The sequence below is a fragment of the Musa acuminata genome, chromosome BXJ2-1 (assembly GCF_036884655.1).
Source record: "Musa acuminata AAA Group cultivar baxijiao chromosome BXJ2-1, Cavendish_Baxijiao_AAA, whole genome shotgun sequence".
Taxonomy (NCBI): Eukaryota; Viridiplantae; Streptophyta; class Magnoliopsida; order Zingiberales; family Musaceae; genus Musa; species Musa acuminata.
In genome coordinates, this window is record NC_088338.1 from 11,215,850 (window position 1) to 11,242,967 (window position 27,118).

The 27,118-nt window shown below is 35.3% G+C and overlaps 2 protein-coding genes across 7 annotated transcripts; both read right to left on the bottom strand.

Annotated features, from left to right (window-relative positions):
- Nucleotides 1–307: 307 nt before the first annotated feature.
- Nucleotides 308–10,643, bottom strand: LOC135598912 (signal peptide peptidase 2-like). 6 transcript variants are annotated; one of them, XM_065093398.1, is made up of 13 exons: nt 9,579–9,756; nt 8,482–8,597; nt 7,720–7,871; nt 7,534–7,619; nt 6,578–6,705; nt 5,598–5,648; nt 3,873–3,959; nt 3,706–3,775; nt 1,745–1,869; nt 1,571–1,648; nt 716–808; nt 448–511; nt 308–373 (listed from the first exon to the last, which is right to left on the bottom strand). In XM_065093398.1, the coding sequence occupies exons 1-12, from the start codon at nt 9,616–9,618 to the stop codon at nt 497–499; spliced, it is 1,041 nt and encodes a 346-aa protein (XP_064949470.1). In that variant the 5' UTR covers nt 9,619–9,756; the 3' UTR covers nt 308–373; nt 448–496. The 6 variants fall into 6 exon arrangements, with proteins under 6 accessions (XP_064949470.1, XP_064949471.1, XP_064949467.1 ...); XM_065093399.1 differs by having other exon boundaries at nt 313–373; nt 1,745–1,881; nt 9,639–9,775; XM_065093395.1 differs by having other exon boundaries at nt 314–373; nt 1,745–1,881.
- Nucleotides 10,644–11,428: 785 nt separating this feature from the next.
- Nucleotides 11,429–25,242, bottom strand: LOC103996539 (protein DWD HYPERSENSITIVE TO UV-B 1). Its single transcript, XM_009417452.3, has 9 exons — nt 25,042–25,242; nt 24,148–24,214; nt 22,308–22,564; nt 18,490–19,933; nt 17,861–18,307; nt 17,591–17,785; nt 15,298–15,354; nt 11,983–12,045; nt 11,429–11,875 (listed from the first exon to the last, which is right to left on the bottom strand). Exons 1-9 carry the CDS (start codon nt 25,071–25,073, stop codon nt 11,792–11,794), a joined length of 2,646 nt encoding a protein of 881 aa, XP_009415727.2. The 5' UTR covers nt 25,074–25,242; the 3' UTR covers nt 11,429–11,791.
- Between the last annotated feature and the right edge of the window lie 1,876 nt (nt 25,243–27,118).

The window sequence follows — 27,118 nt, forward strand, 5'->3', positions numbered from 1 at the left end:
AAATTTTCTTTCTTTATTATAAAAAAACAATATCTTAAATCTAATACTTTCAATTCAAGTTTAAGATCTCATATTACTAAATTAAATACTCATTCATCTCGATCTTCGTAGATCTTTCGTATAGTTGATATTTCAAAAATATAATACTTTCACTAAAGATATTTCGAATAATCTTACGCATATAAATTTTTTTTCAAGAAGGAAAACTGATATATTGATTTCTTTTTCTTTGGTTTGGCTTTGGCCTTAACTAAAAACCACTTTTTTTTTCTCTCTCAACCTTTCTCCTTCACCCTCCACCACCACCATCACCTCCGCCATCTCTTCCTCCTCTCCCCTCCCAGTCCGTGTATCCAACCATCGGCAGTCCAACCTGCAGAATATTTGATGGTTGACAGCATTAGAAAGATACGGAGTCTGGTTTGGCTTGTTTGATCTCAGACTCACCAACACTTGGTGATTCACTGTGTCATTCAGCATGTTTCAAAGCCAGTGATTACAGGATAAAATCCTACACAAAGGAACAGTAAATTAAACACTTCAGACAGAGGCGCACATAAATTTAGCTAATAAGATTTTATTGTGTTTCATTAAAGCCTCGGTGTTTCAAGAACCAATCGGGAACAATGATGCTCTGGGAATTAGTTGGATGCCGTCAGATGCAAAATACCAAAACTTTTGTTTTATTTCAGCAACAAATGGCAAACTAATCCACCTTCTTGTCGGCTTTGGCGTCTTCATCTCGAGGTGAACTGCTACTGCTGCTGCTTAGTTCAGATGAGGTTTTCGATTCATCGTACTCCAACAGCTGTGCACATCAAGAGGAAATCGGCAGGAATCACTTTCAATAGAAAATTTGAGATAGAATGACAACATGAATTAGCAACAAGAGCCTACTAGATACTGGATCGACGCAATAAACCCATCAGCAATGGAAAATTTGGTATTGTAGTTTCTCCAAAAATGTACTAAAAGTTCCACCTAAGATTTAATATGTTTACAACTTTGTGAGTTGACCAACATACACAGTCTCCATTATGAAGGGGGCATTATTATCATACCATTATCGAACCCATTTCTAATTTCTCTCCTCATTCATCTACAACTCATATCTCTTTATCGTAAATCAACAAAATCAACTGTCGTCTCTTTATAGTAAATCATCAAATCAACAAAATCACTTGCTTGATGTTCCTCGGTGATGGGGAAAAATATATGCACTTCTCTCTCGTAGATTGAAATAGCAAACTGACGTCAATTCCAATCCAACCGTCGCGACTCATCCATACTCATATTCTATGGCAAACTGGTGGTGGAAAGAGAATTTGGTCCAATCCAAATCTTTTCCCCAAACTTATGTGCTCATTTTACATCAATTTTTTATATGCTAGGTCTGCTTTACAAATCACATATAAAGAAGCAATTCATAATTGCAACTCAAGTATATAAATCACTATTGAAAAGGTAAAATTTCTCTTCCAACTTTGCTACTTGGGAATTAAAGCTCCAAGGTGCCACTAAAAGAAATTATATGATCAAAGACCATTGACAAAAAAGATACTGTACGTACCATTTTTACATCCCCATTCCAAAGGCAATGAGCACCCACAATTCCAATAACACCAGGGACTATATAAAGCAAAGCAGGCTGCATGTCACAAAACCCCCGGTTAACAGAACATATAAATATGAAAAATAAAAACTAGAACTGGACAAGTTTTAGTAAAACGCTTTATAAGTTTACCTGGGCAGCTTGAAACCAGTTCATGACAATGATTGTTAAGGTCAAACCAATAGTATATCCCAAAAAGGCACTATTGAAATAGCATATTTTCTTTCCTCTTGACACATCAAAGCGCAATGCCAATGCTACAAAAATCCCTGAACATTAGCAAGCATGTCAAACTTCAACAAAAGAATAGACTGCAAGTATGAGATGGCTTCCAGATACACCAACTTAAAATTGGAGCAATTCACTTAAAATATTAAATAAAATTGGGATAGGAGAATTTAATTGGAAAAAAAACCACATGTTGATTTGTGGCACAGCCAGATAGGCCGACTGAAGCAAACAACAGAATTCCAGGTATATGTTCTTTCATGAACTTCAATGCATGTAGTTTAATACTGCTTAACCTTTCTACAAAGGCAAGTGATCACAAGCCAGAATCCTCTACCATGCTAATAACCAATGTTTTAAGTTTCCGACTAAGACCTGTACCGATTGCTGACTGGACTAGTATTCACTACACCAGGTGGTGAGTTTGGATTGGTAGAACTATTGAACAGTAACCCTGTCATTTTGACTAGTCTGTGTCCCTTTTTTTTTTATTGGCTACCAATCTGTACAGGCTAGTCCAACGACTCCAACCAATTTATAAATCCAAGGTTTTCAATTTCAAGTATGAAACTCATACCGGTCCATGGTCCGACCAGTAGCAGGCCTGGTCCATTCTGATGTACTGAAACATGGTGGGGTGGGGGCAGGGTGTTTTGTGTGGAGAAGGAGAAGAAGAGGATGAGGGGGAGAAGCAGGGAAAGGAGAAGGATGTGAAGAAGGTGGAGGCAAAATAGGAGGGAGTACACAATGGGGGCAATGTGTCACAGGCGAGGACCAAAGGCGGCAAGTGACATGATAAGTGGTGGGCTAGACGTGCACACAAGATAGAGAGAGGGAGAATTGAATGGGCTATTAGGGTTTTTTAAATAAACATGTTAAATAAAAAAACCATGATTATCAAGTAGTAAATTGTTTGGAAGTGGATTGCCTGATCTAAAGTGATCAGTGTGTTAGTAACCTGTAATCGACAGACCAATATGTCCTGGGTGGTACATAGCAGTCCGCCAGATGTGTAGAACTATGTCTAAATCATTGGCTTCAACAATCATAATCATATTCATTCCACAAAAGTCACTTTCTCTACCGCTCATGAAATATAAAAAGTACTCAAAAATCAAAATTATTTAGTAGAGTCACTTTTTTTATAGAACTTTCTCTACCACTCACTCAGTGTATGGCTTTGTTGTTGATGTAGTAGTAGTAGTATTTCTAGCACTACCATTTAAGTTTATACAAGCCTTGGTGCCTAATCACATCTCAACAAAATTCACTCTATGGTATAACTAGCCAATATCATTCACTCTCTTCTCTAGCTGCTTTTGCAATGGTGATAGGAGTTGCCACAATGATATGCTTAATACCCAGTTAGACAACTTTCTCAATTAAAACAATCATGTGACCTATTGGCTTGTCTCGACAAATACATTCTATGGTTTCATCAAGCAACATCAAACCCAAGTGGTAAATGAACCTAATCAAGCATGAACCAGCTTGATTGATAACCAATATCAAACTAAACTTGAATCAAACATGAAGCAAGCCTTATCCAGGCTCTGTAGGATTGACTTATGTTGATTCTAGATCAACTAAATCCATTTATGGTTGCATAATAAAGAAAGATGTGTAACCAACTGATCAGGAAACCCAAACATCAAGCTGCCCAGGACTTGTCCACTAGTCATCCATTAATGAGCCAGTGAATGCCAAGTTTTACCTTCCAATAGCTTCCGGGTTACCATTCCTCAGTTTCCATAAAAAAAAATTATCTAAAAGGCACTACTACCCAACCTAAACAGTTAACGATCTATTAAGATAGAAGAATTACTTCAGCATATAGAAAAACAAGCCTGACCTAAATATCTCACCAGGAATAACAATATCACCAAGTCCAAGCATAGAAAATCGTCGTGCAGCATCAGAAGTTGGGAATAGAAGCTGTTGGAAACAAAAGGAACACAAGTGTTCATGCTACAGTGATCACATATGTAGATCAACCACCAAATATCTAAATGTAACACCCTAGAGAACTGACCTTTACTGGAGCATCAAAAGATTTAGCAACACTAACCATCACAGGCGTGAAGAATACCCAAAAGATATCATAAAAAAATAGTCCAACCTGAAATTGGAGTTAAAAGGCATAAATTAGACGAACATATTTATTATCATTCAAACAAAAATCTGAACTGTCCTGAAGTAACAAAGACAAAGGTTGGCACAATTGATTGATAAACTTGCTTACCAACAAAACATTTTCCTCTATTCTCAGGAGCTCATAAAACAGAAGGTAAAATCAGTATACGATTAAAAACTGATAATGTCAGCAATAATAAGTTAGATACAACCAAAAGACCATACCAACAAAATACATGTGATTGTCATGGGCAGCTGCCTAACACCTAGACAGTGGATATGATGCCTAAGCTTTAGAGGGTTTCAAGCCTCACTACTGGCCGAGGCTCTGAAATAGTCACCCGCTTAGGTAGTATGGAACTATGGATTATCAAATGTGTTTATACATAAATATGTAACAACTAATCTTGAATTCAAATGCATACCTAGGCCTTCATCGTAGGCGATATGACAAATTTGGCCACAAGCTTGCACAGATTTATGCAGATTTCAGTCAATCATCATGTATGAATATTATGAGAAAAGCAATAATTTCAATATCATTGTACCATATAATAATGATCAAGGTGATATTCTAGCAGATGGGAAAAATTCTAGAGGTTGCAGTAAAAGTTGCTTAAAAAGTTTGACAGACAGTAGAAAGATTTGCCTAACATGTAATTCTATTAGATGATTGCAGCCAGATCTACCAAGCAATACTGATTTATAGACTACTCAGACCACGTTCCCTTTAACTAAACTTAAAAAATCCTAAAACAGCCAGTACCACAGGATTGCCCAAAAGTGGACAAAAAAAGAGATCTCGAAGGGTAAAGCTTGAAATTGTAGGAAACATGATAAAACTAGTACAACTACTTGATGTTGCTTTCCTAGAACAAAGCACAATATTCGACACAACAAGATTCCAAAATTCAGTGGAGAGATCGATACATGTTTTATCATAAATGCCCCCCTGGTCGTTTCACATTCTTGCAGACATGAGAGTGTCCCCTTACGAAGCGTTAGATTTTATTGCACAATCATCCACAACAAGATCCTTAAATTTACTGAAAGTAGCCACAGCAACATGTCAACTAATCAGGATAAAAAGAATGAAGGGAAAAATAAGCACCAGCATCACATAATCTAATCAGAAGAAGAGAAATGCAGGGCAAAAAAAGGCAGAAAAGAAGACTGAATTGCATAAAACCCAGATTCCTGACCGGTGCAATACTATCTCAGTATCTCTTAAGTTAAAAACAAAGGAAGTTCTATGTGTTGCAAACTGAACAATCCCAATGCTACTTTCTCTTCCATGATACCATGGATAAGGTACATATGTTGTTTTTTAAATATCATTAAAACAACATTTCTTTTAGATAATGCAGTCAATTCTAACAAACAAATTATTTATTCAAGATGCAAATTCTTAGTTGTTTCTTATGATCCGGCACTAAATGCTAATGATTAAGGTCAGTCATAATCCAATTCCAAGATATCTGAACTAACGAACTTAATACTTAATAGTAAATGCTTCAAGAAGAAATAGCCATTACAAAATCTAAGCAAAATTGTACAGCAAATGTAAGTAACAGAAGATAAATCCAATTGCACATGGAGCAAAGAAAGCTTTGTTGTCCTTTACCAAAAGAATGGCACCAGTTTTGAATGATCCCAATGACATCATTTCAATTCCCTATAAAACAGAAGAGCTTGTTGAATGCAATTGGAGAATCTTAGTCAAAAATAAAATACAATTTCTTTTCAAAGTTTGAACTCTATATACTGTATTGCCTTCAAGTGTAATTTAAAGTTTAAATATCAAGAGCATGTGTAATTTCATATTCTGGGATCAGGTGGAAAATGAAATCTGTCCAATATAATGTGGGAAAAGGCTCCAGCAATTTCAGAATAGCATATCACAGACAAAAATGAATCCCAACAGGATGATATTCTAAAAAAGATGATCCTTGATATCCTCTCAATCTGGCTGCACAGATATGAAAAACTATGTCCCCATTTTCTATAATCTATTACTTTTTTCTCTCCAAGACCTGTATTCTCTTCCATCTTATGTCCGTTAACCCTATTTTCCGTTCAACCTTGAAATCATTTTAGCCTTGGTATGTTTTGTTCCTTGACAACAACCAAAAAGCTCCAACTTTGAACTCCCTCAATTTTTTAAAAGAATCAAGTTCAGTTCCTAGCCATGCCAAACTCTTGAAAGTATAGTACTGTTGTTCGACAAAATAATTAGTTTGTATTATGTGTATCTACAGCAAACAATGAGAAAATCAATTTTTTTATAATGAATTAATGATATCAAAAAATCATCTACCTTACCCAGGTAGGGTTTGGGAAAAGGCAATAAAGCTTTTCCCAGTACCAATACATACTATAAACTATAAAGTATAAAGTATGGAGAAGTTTGGAGGGAAAATGATAAGCATTTGTTTTACTTTAGATAGGTTTGATAATGCAATAAAAAACCTTTTCAAGTAAAATAAAAGAAAAACAAGCAAAAAATCACTAAAGAGAGCATATAAACCAGGTACATCATCAATCATCAAAACAATATAAAAGTTAAGAGGAATACCATAAATAATTTATATTTTAATAACTAACCTGAATGCAGAATGCAATTCCCAAAATATTGTTTGCCAGCCAATGCTTCTTCAAAGCATACCAGAGGCAAAAGAAAGTTCCTGGTATTGAGGCAACAATCTGGGACCTGGTGAACTCTACTGAAGCAGCTGTAACAAGAAATATCAATATGATAGTACATCATTCAGTGAGAACTCATTAGAATTCTGTGCGAATCATAATTATCCTATTTCCATTGAGACAATGCTTGCTCTCATTAGAATCCCTTTATCAACCTTTCTTTCTTCATTAGTCTCTTTGTATCTTTGCTTGTTCCACAAGGATGCACTCTATTATATATGAAAAATATATGACACGAAAGCTACAGAATCCAGAATGTTAACTGAAACAGCTTAGGCAGTTTTTTGAAACCATGCCCAAAATTTGCACTTACAGACCACAATGAACTTTGAAAATTCTTGTCATCATCCTTGATGAGTAAATTTTATCCCTCTACACAATTTTAGATCCTAAAATTTACAGCATTTGCTACACTGTATTCCTTGAAGATCATGCTAAACCTATGTCAAGAATATAACTAATGAACCAAACCAGGAGCTGCACATCTGAAATTCCCCTAAAACAGTAACTTGTATTTGTATTTTCATGTATCATTATTTTTATAAGAGATGGTTTTAATATGTTGAGCAATGATCATGACTTCCAAGGTTGATTGGTGATCAATGTTGTGTTGTTTATTAAAAGCATTTAGTCAAGGTAAATAAGAGTACAATGAGAAGGCTATTAATAATATAAGTATAAGCTGCAGCTAATTGACAGTTGATACAGTAAGGCACCTAAAACAATTTGCTAGCAGCAGATAAAAAGAACAAAATTACAAATTCAGAACGAATGAAACATATGACACTGTCAACATAAATTAATTTGACACAACACAGAACGAAGGGAAAATAAATCAGAAAGTGAATATAACATACAATCAAAATAAGGAGCACGCCAAATTATGAGGTCATTGTTCCAATGTTCTGGAAGAAAACGCTTAATTGCTGGTGATAATGTTGCTCTGCATGTCAAAATTGGCAGCAACTGAGGTGTTAAACCAACTAATCCTAGCAAAAATCATTGATAAAATCTATTTTTACTGGAAATGACAAATTACTCACGAGATAGCCACAATCCCGAGAATAAAGAAGTAACATGTCAGTACTGCATTAACCAAATCTTTGGAGAAAATTTTGAAAAGCAGAAACAACAATAACAGCATTGCACTTCCGACAAAAGGAAATCGCATGGCATGCTTGTTTGATATCATCTCCTGCACATATTTCATGAACACATTTGATATAGGTTGGTCAGTCTTAACCAATAAAAAGAACAAATTTTAACCTAACTGATAAAGATTTTGACTAGGTGACTGAAAATTCCAAAAACTTCTGTTAGGAAGTACCCAATACATTTATAAACTCTAACATCTCCTCTCATGTGGAAGCCCTACTCGCACGTTAAATTAAACCCAGGTGTATGATGCAAGTCAATTAGAGAGAATGCACAAGTGTTAATGAAACACCTGACAAAATAGAGAGGGATGGACACAAGATTTGAACCTATAAACTATTCTAAACTCATGATGAAGATTTTAATATATCTACGAACTCTAGCATTAACATATCCACTCACTCCCATCACCCTGCTCACCAAAACAAACAAACACCTATGCAAAAGGCCACCCACCAATGTTGTATATGAGGAGGATTTATATATCTTGCAATTCTCCCTTGCAAGTAAAGAATTGTTTCTGTGACTCTGGACCTTAGTCACCAAAGTCAAGCATGAACAATCTTACTGTACAATCAAGTCCCTCCCACCACCACCTCTCACCATCCAAAAAAAAGAAACTAACAAATAAAAATATGGATAATACTCACTGGAGGTGGCGTTGGCTTGACTGAACGATGGCAACCAACATAAACAGTCAAGCATGCTGTCAAAACTACATTCACATTGGGATTTATCTTCACTAATAGTGGAGCTAAGGTCAGACCTGCAAGAAAATAAATGTGAATTTTAAATTGTCAAGTTATAGGACCATTTATAAAACAAAATCCCTTTGTGACGAAGCCAGTTGTACAACAACCTAACGACACTTCTTTTAGAAAAGAAAAAAGTTAGAAACTTAAAAGAAGGAAAATTGAATACCTTGCAACCTGGGTGAAGTAACCATATGTAAGAAAATTGCCATGAACAATTGTTTATAAGCAGTACAAAAACCAAGTACATTTCATCAACTATTATCAAAACTTTCAAAGACAAGCTTATAGAAGTCTTAACGAATTGCGTGTGTGTGTGTGTGTGTGTGTGTGTGTGTGTGTGTGTGTGTGTGTGTGTGTGTGTGTGTGTGTGTGTGTGTGTGTGTGTGTGTGTGTGTGTGTGTGTGTGTGTGTGTGTGTGTGTGTGTGTGTGTGTGTGTGTGTGTGTGTGTGTCATTATATATAACAATAGTTTTGTGAGAAAAGAATAGTTGTGTGTGTGTGTGTGTGTGTGTGTGTGTGTCATTATATATAACAATAGTTTTGTGAGAAAAGAATAGTTGTGTGTGTGTGTGTGTAGTGTTGCATGCATTTCCTAATTCGTGTGTGTGTGTGTGTGTGTGATTATGTGTGTGTGTGTGATTATATATAACAATAGTTTTGTGAGAAAAGAAGTCTAAATATACCATATTTCACTAATAATATATCCCCTACAAGATGCTGCCACTGATGATTCCGTCGGATTTCATTGAAGGAATATGCACACGATAAGAGGATTTTAAGGACTTCGATGTAACTAAGAAGAATTAATGAACTTAAAACTTCTTGAACATTGTAACAAGAGCATAATTATGGAACAGATACAACTGTTTCAGTTTATTATAATCAAAGAGATACTTGGTTCCCCAGAAAAAATTGAAATTGAATACTCATCCAAACATAAATCAGTTTTCCAAACCAAAAGATCTAGATAGATATTAGCAAAGGTACCATACCTAAAAGAGCAAGATTTGCAGCATGCACGAGTGTATTCATTGTAATCAACTCAGACTCACTAGTAAATAACTATCACAAGCCGCAAAGAGCAGATGATTTTATAGATTGACAAAACTGGAAAGAAAAGTGATCTTTTGATATAAGATTAATTTCCCAAGACTACGGCAACAGGTTGAGTGACGTATCCAGGGTACTGTCCTCCCAGAATTAAGTCCTGCACCAGGAAAAGCAAAAGGCATATAGCAATTATCAATATTCTCATACAGATCCAAACTTACAGTTAGTACAAGAATTTCCATAAATATTTAGGAAACAGAAAGGTAAAACAAGAAAATGTCTAAAATTTGTTAAAAAATGTTTGATTCAGAAACGTGCACAAGTCGAAAACACCAGTCTTTGTTGGAAACAGAAACTGCTATGACGATCATCAATCCAAAGAGAAAAGAAGCAATTTTGCTTCCCCCACATGAAACGCTCTCGTAGGACCTCTCACCCAAGTTAGGAAACGAATCGAAGAACTACCAGCATTCAAGCAAAGCAGAAGTCCGCCGGCAAGCAGGAAAATTCGACAGACAGTGAAGCATTCTTGTAGACATACCAATTCTGGCCAAAAGAAAAAATCAGATTTTTTTAGCACGGACTCGGTATAACTACCTCGGGTCTCCGCTATTCAACCAAAGGCACAGCCCCAAAACCCAATCTTGTAGCCTAATCCAACGCGACAGTCGCACTCCAGGACAATTGGCCGACAAATCCAAGAACCGGAACGAAAGGGATCGGGGTTAGAGATCCATACGACAGCGAAATAGGAAGGAACGTCAGCGTACCTTTGATTCCTGAGATTAAGGGGGAAAGGTTAGAAGCCCTACTAGATCCGGGACAGAGATCTTCTGGATTCGGCGTGCCCAATAAACCTAGATTGAGTACATGCATCGTGCGTTCGAACGTTTGGATGACCATTTCGAAACGCACACCGCTTTGATTCATGCCGCCTTCGGCGTTTCTTTAGCGTGCGCGGGAGAGTCGTCAAGCGAGCACAAGCGACATCTACAACTACGAATGTGTTGATTCGTTGGTGTATTATTGCATAAATGATCGATGTAATAAAATTTTATTTTATTTTTAAAAAAAACATTATGGACGATGTGACATTCGCCCGTGATATAATGACATCATATTTTATTATAATGCTACTTAATATAATATAATAAATTAAACATTTAATATTTTCTTATTTGATGTGTTATTAAAAGGACACTAGATTTAATTAAATATTTAATATTTAATGGTGTATATACTATGTTTATTTTTTTCAAATATATAAATAATATTTTATTTTATTTTGTTAGTTTGTCATTATTTTTAAATTTATATACTATTTTATTTTCTTATAAAAAATAAATGATAAAAATGAGATTTTGTAAAACAAATTTTAATTTTAAATAATTTTAAAGGGGGATAGATATGTGGGAAAAGAGGAAGAATGAGAGGTTTTTCTAGGCAATTATCCATAGTTATTCAAATTTATTTTTCTAAGAACAATTATTCTAAGGGAAATGTAAAGCAAGGGATATTCTAGTTTTTTTTTCTTAAGTGCAAAGTTAAATCTTTTTCTCTTATTCTTCATTAGATAAATAAAATTCAATTTATTCTTTCTAAAACCCTCTCAGTTCTCAAAATTTTCTATTGATAAGAATATAAATGCTTTCATTCTGATTTTTGTTGGAGGTAGTGGTGCATCAACAAGTAAGAGATTTTGAGCAAAACAATAACAATTCTCTCTAGTTCTAGAAAGAAATTTCTGTAAGTGAGCAGTTGCAACATAACATTAGCATAACAGAATTTAATGTGACAATGAGCAACATTTCTCACCTTTGAATATCACTTTACCCACAATATAGTTATTGGTACAGTGAAAGAACTAACTGCTGAAGCACAAGTTAATCTTTACATATTCCTACAGAAGTTTCTTAATCTTTACAGAAACACTATGAACAGCATACATCATACAACTATTGATCATAAAACAAAGATATTTACACCAAAGATTGCTGGCATCAGATAGAGGAATAATTTATATGCAATATGAACAGCAAGGTCAGTATCAGGGGTGCTATAGCTGTGCTCCGGTTGGACATTTTGGAATGACCAGCAAATCAGCAATTCACTTTACACATTATAAAATCACCTCCGAGAAGAGAAATCTCGATATTTAACCCCCCATTCCAGATGAAGCCAAGGCACACTGACCAGATGTGTTTTCTTCGTTGCATTCCTCAGTTTGCAACAAGTTTACCTGCAGAAGAATTGCAAAATAGGTGGTTTCAGATGAGCAACTTCAAGAGGATGTAGGTGTTAGATTTTGGCCATAATAGATGAGAATTAAAAGCAAAATATAACTACCTTCACGATCTCAGATTTAGTAAATGGGTGCCAGTATGCTGCTAAGATACTCATGTGAAAATCCTGCAACAAATAAGCATTGTTAACAGATGAGATAAAAATAACAAAAAAGTATGCCTGAAAATCATATGTAGACTTTGCACACTAATGCAGACTGGTTGGGAAGCTGCCCCATGGTTCCATTCGTTCTTGCAAATTTTATAACAAGGGTATTGTAACACCGGGAAGGAGGATACTATCACAATAGCGAAAACAGAGAACAAATTCTTTTTGGCAAATTTTGACCAATCATTTTAGTACTACTATATGCAATAAAGTTATTATTAGACTGCTAAAATTTTACGTGGTATGTAACCTTTTTAAAGTATCTGACCTCTGTTCTTCTATTATCCTTCTTTCTACAAATTCCACAAACTCCAAGAATGACCATTTTGAAAACCCAAAGATGCACAAAAACTGAAATCTAATTATGCAAGTTGCCAAAGTAAAAGTATGAGCGACATCCAGTTGTTCAAGATATTGCCATTGGAGCTTTGAAATCCAAGTAGTTCAGCAACTTTAATTTAACCATCCTAGTGAGGAGTTGACATTTGAAAATGTCCAACTTCAGGTTATAGTTTAGTATTATTTGTTGTCAACTGATAAATCCATCTTTTGTCTCTGCATAATAAATTTTACAACTTGTTAAAACATGTGATAAATTTATAAAACAGTTGTGAGGGGTATCAAGAGTCTTGTGTAATCGTTGGATATCTTTATGATTGAAAAAAATTATAACAAAATTATGAGACCAACAATGTTTTATGGATCTGAGTGTTGGATCGTTAAGAAGCAACATATACAAAAAAAAATTTGCATTGCTGAGATGCATGTGTGGAATTACTATGAAAGATAAAAAAAAAATATTTTTCTTCGTGACCAATTAGGTATCGCTTCGATGGAGGATAAGACGAGAGACAATCGTTTAAGATAGTACGAACATGTGCTCAGGTGTCCTATAGATGCGATAGTTAAAAGAGATCAAATGATTAACATTAGTGGTACAAGAAGAGGTAGAGGAAAACCTAAAAAGATTTTAATAGAAATTCTATATCAATATTTAAGTGGTCTAAATTTAACTAAACATATGACTGTTTATAGATCTCAACGGCGGTAAAAGATCCATATAGTCGAACCCAAATAGTTAAAACTTACGGCTTTACTGCTGCTAAAACACATGGTAAATATGTCTTGAACTATGTACAATTTCAGAATACTTGTATTCAAAGCTGAAATGCACCTTTGACCACATGATTTCTGATTTAATTTCTAAGACCAACATTTGATCCTACTTTGTATTACTGGCTGGTGAATATTCCTATTTGTTTTACAATCACAAGTGCCAGAAATGACATTTCAAGAAAACTAATTCTCCGTTAACTCATTTGCTTGGTCAACCTGCAAATTCTAACATAATTCCTCACAATGATTCAAATACCAGCCCTACCATCCAATCGGAAGTATTTACTGGTCCAATAGGGGACCAGCACACAAACTGGGAATTTCACCATTCTGGTTTGAACCTAGTGATACCAACCCAGATGGTAAGCATACCGCCAGTTTCCAAATAATAAAATATATTCATTGGCCTCTTTATAATCTTCTTCCCCTCATTTCTACACTTGTCTCTCAATTTCAATCCATTATTTCCCCATTTCTTCAACAAACATTCTCAATCCCACTCCTCAAAATTGATTTCTCTTTATTCCAAGACCAATCTCAAACATTTGAAGGTTCGTTCTCAAAAAATCATCCCACCTTTTATATGGAAAAGGTAAATCCAAACCTCAAATTGGCATTCATTTGCCTAATTTCTCAGAATGAAGTTGCATTCTTATGATTGTTTCTCCTTCAAATAATGATATCATGAATTCAGATGATTTAGGATTTTTCTCAAGTTTATAGATGATGGCTACATGAGTTAATGAATGATTCTGAACTATATGTTAACGGATCTAATATAAAATCCATCAAAATCTTGCAAAGATCTGTTCAGATCTTACCAAAATTCTTGTGCATCCAGCCTATATCCATGCCAATCTGATATAAATCCACAAGCAACAAGGGATCTAGGCCAGATACACAAGTATCAAAGCTAAATCTCTGCAAGATCGAGGTTAGATCCACATGGGGATCGTCGCAAGGTACTAAAGGTTCGTTAATGATTATGGACAATTGAGACAGTTTATATGATCTACAATCATATAGAGTTCCTCAAAATCACAGTCTTCCTACTAGCATGGATCTTATGGCTAACTCATGGTAATGGTCATTTTTTTTCTTGAATTTGAAGACATCATAACTCAAGCACCAATAGAGCAAAGAAAGCCGCAATTCGACTGCAGACATCCTACAGAACTCTACTTTGCCACAGTAATTGTTGACTTAGGGTCTATTACAACTCAAGCACCAGTATAGTGACTACAGTCACAATTCTACTGCATACATCCTACAGGACTCTACTTTGTCACATTCATTTTTGACTTGATGTTGTATTATCTTGGTTCAAGCAGATAATGTCTAATTAGATCCAACCTTATAGCCCATAGGGAGATCCTGGCTCTTAAGCTACATAGAAGTCTAAAGTGAACAACTGATCGAACTTATAGAGTTTTAACATCTAGATGACCATTAAAATTTTTATGATTGCAGACGGGAGAACAAGACCAAATTAACCTCATTAGGCAATGACCATCACAACAATTTGGAGATAGAGTGCACTGTGCGGTACCATTATCTATGAAGATGTATATCAACAACCATTTTAAAAGTTCAGAAGCTGACCTATGTTGAACCAGCATAAACAACGCAGCTAAAAAGTTGCACATATTAACTGAATCAATTACAGAGAGAACACTAATGATATTTAAAAGACAATAGTAAAAATTTTATAACTACCAAGAAGGATTGTCGAAACAGATTTAACAAGGTAATATGATGACCATTTCATACAGTTTCAGTGCATCAAAAAATCAAAAAGAAATTCAAGTTATTAGAGATAATGAAGATATATAGAGTAGAAATCTACTGCATGTAATCATGACTTTCTTTTACCTCATGTTGAACATATTCTGAAATAACACAAAAATATTTCTTTGTCAACATAATTTCAACTGAGATATTAAAGCAAGAAATTTCGTGAGGTGCAAATAAGTAAAATTTCAAGAAAGATAACAAAAAGAATTAAAATTTAAAAATATGATAGACATATAAACTGCAAATTCATCAATTTCAGAAGTCACAAATATCAAAAGAGTGCATAAGACAAATTCTCACCCTGAATGGATCGCCCCTCAAAGACTGTATGAACATGGAATTTTTTGAACCCCGGCCCTGCAAATAAGATGTGACTGCTACATTAATGCCAACATAGAGGCACATAACAAGGATGTTCCAATTCCAAGTTTGCAACGTAGAATTGTGTCTAGAACTTTTATTTTTTAATTTAACTATGGAATCTACGAACACTAAGTTATAGTTGACAACACTGATATTTCAACATAATTTCATAAGCAAAATTTTATGACTGTTCAATTTTTTTAAGAAGGCTCGATATCAATATAGTGTGCTAAGCATATCACAGCTGCTATATACCATCCAAGAAACTACACTATATATACATTTATATAAAGAATAAGGGAAATATAATTTAAATAGATATAATAATCCAAAGAAGATCAAGAAAATTTTGAATCGAAAACCAAGGGTACTAAACTTGAAAGACTATAATGGAAAGGAAGTTCCACATAAGCATAAAAATTACCAATAAGAAAGGAAACAATTAAATACGTTAGCAACATTAGCAACTAAATATGCAAAAACAGAAAGAAAACAGAAAGCTCCAACAGACTAATAATTCTCAATGTGAAACCAGTCTTTTCATGAAACTCTAAATCTAGACAACTCTACCTCCAAATAGATGCATTCTTCAATATTGATTGTAATCGGTTCTTTTCAAGATGATGTCCCTTTCTCAGAAGAACTAAAGACTATATATTAGCAATCAGCCCTCATTGACTTTCTTCTTGGGCAATAAAACAGTTCAAATGACTGACATGATTCTTTCCATCTGTTTATTCCACTGTAATATAATAGCTCTATAATAAGACTTAGCTATCTTGTAGCAGCAAGACACATGTATCCTGTCCTGCTGCCAAGAACAATAACATGAGGCGTCCACTTAAATCTAGAAAGCATTGGGCAGTTGAAGCTAACAAACAAAGATTAAACTGACACTCTTCAAATTAGACATTAAGTAGCCTAAGCAATTTCATCCTCAGTAGTTGTCCCAAATCCACAAGTTAGCAATTTTCATCTTCCATGGTTGTCCCAAGCCCACAAGGATCAACACTTAGAAGCTAAATGTTATGGAACAGTTAATTGTGCAAACTGCAAGTCAGAGTTGACAGGCATCAAAGCTAAAAATACAACAGGTTCCTGTAATGAAGTTTATCATGGAACAATCGATTAGGAATGTTCATCGTGCATCAAACTTAAACCATTTTGGTGAAATTTCATTATAGATCAAGAGTAGCTTTTTACAGTTCAATGATGTCGTTAAAATAAACATGTTATTATGTTATTATGATACCTTAAATGAGTTTAACATTTTGTTAGATACATATGATATAACGAATATAATGTGATAACACAATCATTCAAGGATTTTAATTTTGAATAATACCACCCGTACCGGGCAGTACATACCAGTCTACCAATAGACCGGTACGTGGACCGCCCACTACCAAGTGGTACCATCGAGTGGGGCTGCTACCGCCCCATTACCATCCTAAATCGGTCAATGACGATCAATTTCAACTATCGCCACCCGCTACTGGGTGGTATTAGCCGAGGGAGAAGAAAGAAGAGGGAGAAGAAGGGGGAGAACATGGAGATCCGGCGTCACTCTCCCTCAACGATCCCGATCCGTCGCCGTCCTCCCTCATCGGACGTCGCATATGAGATGTTGCCTCCTCATCTGAGGCGATGAGGCCTTGGCGTCATTAGAGACTTCTCCTCATCCGCGCAGGGAGAAGAAGCCTCAACGACGTCGCGGGGAGAAGAAACGAGGCGACGAGGCAGTGACATCACCTCGTCGCTTTTTTTTGCGCGGGGAGAAGGAAACCTTGATTTCTTCTCCCCACGTGGGCATAAAAAGGAGGTGACGTCGTCTTTTTTTTTAACTTATATATATATATATATATATATACCGAGCGATACACCCTAGTGTACCACTCGGTACTTTGTATCGTACCATACCGAGCTACACTCGAAACAACGGTACGGTATGAAATTACGATCCTTGTAATCATTGGTAGATAAGTGATCAAAATATAATCAAAAATCTTTTTGGAGGTTATGAAACAATTTTCTTTTAATAAGAAAGAACCACGTGAAATAATTCAGGATCAGTAGTAAACAGATTATCTTCACTAGTCTTTAATTGAAAGTCAAAGCCACATTAGGTATTCAAAAACAAAATGTGACGATGTTAGCTTTCTTGGAACTCATCAGACAATCAATTATAAGCTACAGACAATAAAAAAAACAATTTTTAGCACTAATTTACCTCAAGGTAGACATCTTTTAGCCTCCTTCCAGTTTGAGCACAGCATATTCTTACAACATGCTCTTCACAACTCCCAGTTATAATGTAATCTCTTTCATTCATGTAATAAGACCGAGTATAATTTTGCGCACTTCCAGTAGAAGCAATGTCATATGATGTATGGAGTCTTCCATCTACAGCCAGTAGTTGCTTAACCTGGAAATACTTGTTAAGATTACATCAATATAGGATTGCAAGTATAACAAATCTTGAAGTGTGCTATAATTTTACCTCATTGTCAACGGCTGATGCAAGTAAATAGTAATCATCAGGAGAAAAGCAGACCATCACATTCCCCCTAGAGCTAGGAGCTGTATAACAAGGCTGTGAAGTACCTTGCCTTAAGTCCCACATCTTGACATCTTTATCAAAGGATGCAGTAACAAATACAGTGGGTGAATGATGAGCAAACTTGACGACATTAATATGTTCCTTATGAAGATCCTTGAAAATCTGCAACCTTCTTCCACTGCCTATGTCATAAAGAGCCACATGATTTGAGAATCCACTCGCAAGGAAATATTCATCATTTGAATTTACATGGACGGATGTCAATTGCTCAAAATCATCAAATGTGTGCATAGAAGCATCCATTGTGCAAAATCGATCAGTAATCTTTGATGGCATTTGACAAACATCATACATTTGCAAAGAACCATTGTCTGAGCCAGCAATGAGCTAGTAGCGACAGCATAAACCCAAACCAGGACAAGTCAGTAATGTGGAAAATGTAGGACAAGAAGAGTATAAATACAATTATTTGTGAAGCAACAAGTACACACTATTATTGAATTAAAAAGAAGAGACGATCTCAGCATATTTAAAAGCAGCAGATCTATTTTCACCAGTTGTTAGCTTACCTTCGATGGATGCTTCTTAAGCCAGCAAAGACCTAAAATGCTATTTAGTGCTCCAACAGAGGGAAGGTAACCAACAAGTTTCTCGCTTTCATGGTTGATAACGACAAGTTCCCCATCTAATGTTCCAAAGACCATAAGTCTTGGGTCTGTAGGATGATATTCAAATTGTCTTGGACGAAAACTCTTTGTTTCTTCATTTGAACAACTTCTAAACTTGGAAATGGAATGTAAATGAGGCCGTGGTGATGAGCTTACTTTAGAAGCAGAAAGTGACCTGCGAAACGAGTGATTACTTTCTCTAAAATATGGTTGCTTCACTTTAGAAGCTTTCTGGGAAAAAATACCACTGCTGATTTCACGCCTCTGCAGAATATTGATAAGACTATCTTTATATTGTCTATTATATGGTGCACACTCAAAATATCTGTTAAAAATTACTTTTGCTTCCTGCCTCTCCAGAGACCCAATAGGCAAATTATCTAGAACTCTTAGACGTGGCAGTGAGGTTATGATAAATTCTCTGTAGTATCTTTCAAAACAAATGGGTGAAGGATGACTAGAAATATGATTTTTCAATGACATCCTTGTAGTTCTCCCCCCATTCAACATATCACTTGAAGAACCTTCATCTTTAGGAAAAAATATATCATCGAACAAACTGTTATCACTGTGATTAGGCTGACAACAAAATTCACCAAGAGTTGCTTGCCCAGTAAAAGAATTGTCATTATTTAAACTTCCACTTGCATCCATTATCTCAGAAATTGGGGTAGTACATGGCACTGAAGAACTAGATGGTGTGGAAAGTTCGGATGGTCTTAAAAAGATGTTTGAATTGGCCTGTCCATCGAACTCAGTGAAGGTATCAGAAATTTTTCGCATATTATCAATCCCTTGTATATCACTTGAAAATTCAGGATCACTTTCTTCTGATAATTCCTCAGAAGTGCTTCCAAGCAAACTATGATTTACTGATGGAAGATTCTCTAAACAAAGGCCATCAAGAGTATCCTGTGAGTAGTGTGGCATAGTTTGCTCCAAAATATTCTCATTAGCCATGGATTGTGACCCATAATAAGAAGAAAATTGTTGCTTACTAGAGCAAAATTTCTCATTTCCCGGTCTAATAACTCCACCAGATGCCGGGCATGGCCCAGTATCATAACAGCACAAACAATTCTGGAAGCGAAGTTCTGCCAAAGAACAAAGTTTTGACAGTGCAGCACTGGTCATCCAAAGATTAGCAACTCGTGTTTCACACATCGAGAGCCGCATTAGCTTTGGCATACAACTAAAACAACTGATGTGGAAACTGGTCAAATGAACACTGAAATCCAAATTAAGTGTGTGTAACTGCATGAATTTCCCAATCATGTTGAGCTTTCGAATAGAAGAGAAACGTAAGTTCAAAATCTGGCATGTTGTACCTCTCTGGCAAATATCACTAGAAACAACAGAGAACACACCAATTATGCCAACGAACAACATAAGTTTGACATGCAATAAATACTCCAGACTCCAATTACCTAAGCCAGTTCAAGAATGCCAGCATCTATGTAAATGAAACATACCAACAAAGCATGCATTTACAAAGTAAGAAGTTTCTAACCAATTACCTAAGACAGAGTTCCAGAATGCCAGCATCTATGAAAATGAAACTAACCAACAAAACATGCATTTACAAAGTGAGAAGTTTCTAACATCCTTTGATGATCCATGCTATGAAAGGCCATGATAATCAGGATTGGCTAATCTTGCCCTAAGATCCAATTGGTTAATTCTAACAGATCTCAAGACATGCAATTGGTAGACCCTGAAGAATGGGGCATGTCAGGTGTAGGTGCAGCCAATTTTAAACACCTTAATGTTTGCTAAGATTCATAAGAAACTTTAACATGCAATATGCACAAAGTTTTCTATTGAATAAGCACTACAGTAGCATACGTTCATAAACCATGGATGGATTAATGGGGAACTTGAACAATATAGGTGAACAAAATAGTTAAGGTCCAATATCTCAAATTGTAAATAACTGAAGTGATGACATCCATACATAAAATATGATATGACGCAAATTTATAGTGATCAAGAGGGGATTATGAAACTCTCAGCCATAACTGAAGCATCATCATCATTATCAAAAAGTTCCATATAAACCATCTTTGGTCATCCAAGGGGGAGCCATGACTGGCCATGCTAAGGGGCCCAACCACTATTGTACTTGGTAGCTAAAGGGCCTAATGATGCCACCTCAGTACCTCTAGAATGCATGAACGCCTCTGTGGATGTATTTCATTTTGACAAAATCTGGTTAGCAATTGATAAGTCAACGAATATGACGTCCAGTTGGATAACGATTTAAGGCAAAACAGTCCAACTTAAATTTTCATTATTGAGTTAATGCCTATCTACCAAAATCGCAAAGATCCTTCGATCAGTTTCGAAGAGGGACAACACATGACGAATGTGAATAAATACTTGAATTCTTTGTTACCTCCACCAAGGAAAGACAAGTCTATGCCATCTAAGACAGTGAGGCAACCATTGAACTCAACCTCAGCACCCACATATGCCTAAGCACAGCCACCAAAGACGAACGGGACAATAGGGTTGCTGGCAGGGGCGAATACAATCATCAGCTAGTAGCCTCAATGCGCCATATAACGGTATAGATGACAGTGATTACATCTTATTGCCAATCATTGTCAAACTACCTATTCTTCTTCAATCTTGCATCAACTTTTCTCAAATTTGTCAAAATATCAGGCAGTCCCAGAGACTATCCATGCTAAAAGGCAACACAAAAAGTCTAAGCCTCGCATGTCCTGGAAGTGATGTGGTTTCTGTTCTTTTGTTTCATTTAATTTGGATCCAAACCATTTCTACCTGGTGTACATATTTTGTTTGCTAGGTAGAAGATTTGCACCATAACCCACTCTGAAATTCTTTCAACATAATCTGAAAGCAATGTTGTAAATATTTGTTTTGACTTTGTTAATAGTATAGCTAAAACCAGTGAGTTTGGTTTTCATTAGCAATCAAAATATTGGTTACATTTCATCTGGGTCAAGGTTGTAGATGCTGATTATAATAAATATAAATGATACCTCTACAACTGCAATAAACCATTACAATCAAGGTTCGCAATACTGTACCGTACCGGTGTTTCGACCCGGGCTCGGTACCAGTATGGTACGGTATACCGAGCGGTAGACCCAGGTGTACCGAGCGGTATACTCAGGTGTGCCAAGTACTGTAGCTCTGCTACAGTGCTACAGTGCACTCGGACAGGTAACAGGCGGTCTGCGTGCCGACAACCTGTCGGATCGGTATGTACCGCCCGTACCGGGTGGTACAGTTCGGTACTGCAGACCATGATTACAATGATTATAACAGCTGCTATCAACCGACTAGCTCACTTTGATTGACTTTCACTTTTTAATGAACATATATTCAAAAGTAGATCAGTCCATTATAACATGTTTACAGTGGGAAATAACAGAAACAATGAACATTATTGTTCAAATCACTATTTCATCAAAGAAGATACCCATTTTCAAGTAAAACACCTGCCATTATGATTCAAAATTCATACATGTTCAAGTTACATAAGACTGATAATAATGGACAACAATGTGTTGTAATTACTTAATACACATGACTTTTTTGCTTCATTAATGGACATTTCAGTTATAATGGCCATTATTTCGGATGAAAGTTGGTGTTGAACTTGAATGTTAACCCCTTCATTGTTAATTTGGAACTTTAAGAGGAACTCTAATACCAAAGGAGATCTTGTGAAGTTTAGTATGACATACCGCAAAGCATCTTTCCAAAATGATGAATTAATGAGATCAACAACCCGAAGCTTTTGGTTGACTGCACTAAGTAGAAGTAGAAGATTTTCTCCGTCTAATAAAACATTAGATGATTTTTGGCATAAATCAACTGCATTTATATCAGATAAACTGATTTCTGACAGAGTATCTATAAGTGGAGGAATATCCGAAGACGTCAAATGGTCAATCAAGATTTCCAAATGGCATTGCTCAAAGTGTGCCTTTTGATGCTTAACCTGGGAGCAAAATAGTAAACATTAGACTCTACATGCAGGGCCTCGAAAAAAAAGGTATAAAAGGATACAACAAAGTGACCAGTTTGTTTCAGAAAGAAAAAAAGGTAACAACTTAACCAATTTCAAGTTTTAATGCCTTTTGGCTTATAATACAAATGCATACTCAAATCTTAACCAGGTATTGGACCAAGCCAAAAAAAGGCAAAACCTATTTTTAACTATGAAAGAAACAGTCAAGCTAATTATCAGATATAAAGAGTATGTATGTAGTTGCACATGTCATTGTATTGGACACCAAGACATAAGTTCTGGGACTAATCACTTGAGCAAGCTTATAGAACTAGAAAATTTTAACCAGATGATGAAGTTGGACACTAACACTGACCTCATAAGCAGGAAATGAAACTGAAAGCAGGTGACCAAAACCAAAGACAAAAGTAGCAGCTCATAATGCACATACTGTTATTGCCAAAAGTCAGAAACAAAAAGTTCAAAGGAAAATGCTGGTACCCTTGAACCAGGATATGTACATTATGCAATTCATATGTTTACATACACAACCCTTAACTTGGAGAGGCAAAGATAGACAAGGCAGGTCCTGTCTAAGACTCTAGGGATAAATTTGTTAAGTGGGATATGTTCACTGGAACAGTAAACTGATAAGAAAGACAGCAGATGTGCGTACGAACATATAACAAAAAACTAGCAGCAACTGAACCATGTAACACCATTCACAGATGTCTAAACTGATATACCTGAATTTTGCTATGCATGATAACAGGTGTTTCTTATCTTTGCTTTATTTAGTAATAAATGTAAAGTCAAGATTATAATTGTTTCATATGTTAACAAAGTTGTTGGCTGATAAAAAGAAGGTCTAACAATTTTGAAACTTTTTAAAAGCATTTTAAAGGTATAAAAAACTGCTCTGCTCTCAGAACCCATGGTGGTTTTTTAGACAAGGCTGTCACACTATTAGCCCTGCATATCTACCACATCCATCCTTCATCCTGGTCACAGTTATTAAATCTACTGTAACATGCGCCAATCTTGCTAATTTTTTATTGAAGCACCCAACAGCCCCCCTACATGTTCGTGACATCTCAATTCAATGAATTACAACTTTTAGAGGGCATACTTAGGACATCATTAAGTCCCCCCATCCTTTCCAAGTCCAGGAAACAGATAGCAGTCGAGCCCTTTCCCAGCCTTAATCAGCATGCTATCAAGTGATCACATTAGAAAATCACGAAATGATCAATTCCATCGTTTTCTTGGAAGATAGTATATTCATTACTGGTAATTTGTACAACCACTAATGGCTTCGGCCAAATCTGTTGCTCTTGGAATAACAAAGCTTAAACATAGCGTTTTATGTAGTCTTAAAAAAAAAATTAATCACAAATTTGACAACTAAATAGAATTCCCTAACCTGTAATTAAAACCCCCACCGCAATAAGCACAACGATGTTAAGTTACTTCCTTAGAATTTGTACATCCAAATATAATCAAAAACAGAAGGTGAAATAGTAATCGAAGCCTTCAGATGTGAACAAATACATCTTATATGATGCAAAACTTACTTTTGACAAACTTGACGAGATTGAAGAATTGGGTAGAACCTCCAGCTTGTGACAGGCATCAAGGTACCTAAGAACAAAACAACCAAATCCAACGTAAAACACTTGAAGCAAATGGAATCTAAAACAGGAACCCGAAGTAACTGCCGCATAGATCACGCAGGAAGATAGATCAACAACTAAAGGCAAAGAATCGGAATGCAAATAACACAACGACATACACAATCGTATATTTCCATGCTTCTTGTAACCAAAATCAGAAATCGAATAGTGCATTATCCAAGCTCTTGAAACACAATAGTCATGCCTTTCCTATCAGTATTCTGCATAAATTTCGGTGATTAACCTAAACATATGGCAAGAATCTATTCTCAATTTTCTTTTCATTTCACGATGCAGCCAACTGGAACATCCTCTTCCCAACCAAAATTATCAACTCCGTAAAAATAGCCCTAGGACCCGATAACCAAAGACAAAACAGAAGCGCACAGAAGAACCAAATCCCTTATAAAGGGCTCAAAGAACGAGACAAGCAAAGCAGCAACGATAATCGGAATCCCAAACCGATTGAACTCATGCGTGAGAGAAGTTCATCCTCTCAGACCATCAATACCGCCCAAAAATATCTCAGAAATCGCGAAATCAGAAGCACGAGTTAAGATAAGAGATCTACACACAGAGAGAGAGAGAGAGAGGGGGGCAAATCCTCATGAGGGACTCAACCAATTCATAAATTTTCGCAGAACCAGACAAGCGTCACAGCGAAGGTAATCGGAGTCAAGTGTGAGAAAAGTTCATCCAATCATACAATCGGCCGCCAAAAAAAAAAAGATCACCGTACTCGCCAAATCAGAAGCGAGAACTAAGAGAAGCGATCTGGTGAGAGAGAGAGAAAACCTTGATTCCAGCTGAGAGAGATCCGAGGCCATGCGAATCTGTTGACCTCCTCGATTCTTTCCTTCAATTGACGCGCGCGCACCAAAGAGAGACAGAGCGACGGACGAATCAAGTCGCGATGGAGGAAAGAGAGGGGAAAAAGCCGGGAGTGCTCGGGTTGACTGTACGTTAGACTATGGGCGGATAAGCACGAAGAATTCTTCTTACCGTACTCCACATGCGTTTATTGTCCCTTTTGTGTTGCCGCCTCCCACGCGGCAATAATTGCACAGTGGCTGCGTCAGTGGTAGTAACAGTCTCGGGCAGGAACAATAATATCTTGATGCGACGCGGACGGCCGGTGGTGTCAGTTTACCACACAGGCAAAGGAGGATCTTTTGGTACCTGAAATGGACAGAAAAAGGTGTTCGAAATATCCGCCGGACCAACTAAAGGAACAGACAAAAAAAGGGGGTTAATTTTATTTATTATCATACATATATTTCAAAAAAAATGTCCATAGTCGATTGTTAATAGATAATATTTTTATTTTAGAATTTATGTGGACGTTGGAATCCCCCCATTCATTAAACATTTAATTTAAAAAGGCTAATTATAATTTTTCTTTTAATTAATTATCTTTAATATTTGAAATTTAATAATTTTAAAAAATTATATTTGGTATTTTTATAATTATAAAAGTAAAATAATTAGGTTTATTTATCCTAATAATATTATTTTTATCGATAAAAATATTAAAATAAATGGTAAAAAGATAATTTTAGTATTCGATGATAGAGAACATCGATGGCGGACGACGACCGACACCAGTGGTAAAAAGGGGAAGGGGTTTGCCACCACCGACGCCAGTGGCATCGTCATTGACCATCGACGTCGTCCACCATCAAATGCTAAAATTATCATTTTACCTTTTGTTTTCATGTTTTCGTCAACTGACGTCGTTAGGATAAATAGATTTAATTATTTTACTTTTATAACTATAGGAATGTCAATATAACTTATTAAAGTATATAGATCGAGATGTTAAAAATAACTAACTACATGGATAATCTGTAATTAATCCTAAATTAGATAATCAAATTTGTTAATCTTTTATCAAATTAAATTTAAAAAATCATAAAATAATAAATCAACTAATTATTTATATCATATTCTCTTTTGATCGTGAAAGATTTAGATAATCTAAATAAGCTTTACAATTATACAACAAAAAATGAACTATATTACATTAGGTCGTAGAATTAAGACGGAGATGTGTTAAATTAGTAAAAATATATTTAAAATTAATAAAAACTACAAAAAAATTATTATAAATATTTTTATTATAATTTCTTTTGATGCTTAAAGTATATAATAAGTTGAACAAATTTTATTATTTGCCACTTACGAAATGAAGTATGTTATATATGATTGCATGACTAAATATGACATAATTCATTTATGAATGTGATATATATATATATATATATATATATTCAATTGGGTTTTTTATTTTTAGGTGTTTTTATGAGTTTTTAAGTCAAATGTGATATTTGTTCAAATTGATATTGTGATCAGATGTAACACGATTCATTTACGAGTAAAACACAATAAAATATATCTAACTTACTTCAATCGTTTAATATAGTAGATAAATATTATAAAATAATAATTTTTATTTTTTTATATTTTTAGATGATTTGATAATTCAAAATCAAATTTGAATAGATTCGTCTCTATTGAGACATCTGAGTTAATTAGGATACCAATAGATTCGTCCATGTGTAATTGTCATAAACGTCATTTAACGTAATAAAAATACTTTCTAATTAAAATAAATAAATAGATCCACATTCATACCATACAAACATTATAATAATCCTTGTGGTATATATAATAGAAACATATATAAAATAATATAATACCATATATAAAAGTATTATTATTATTATTATTATTATTATTATTATTATTATTATTATTATTATTATTATTATTATTATTATTATTATTATATAATACTTATGATACATATGAAACAATAATGATACCATAGTCGAAATGCTTCACACACACACACACATATGTTCATATTGAT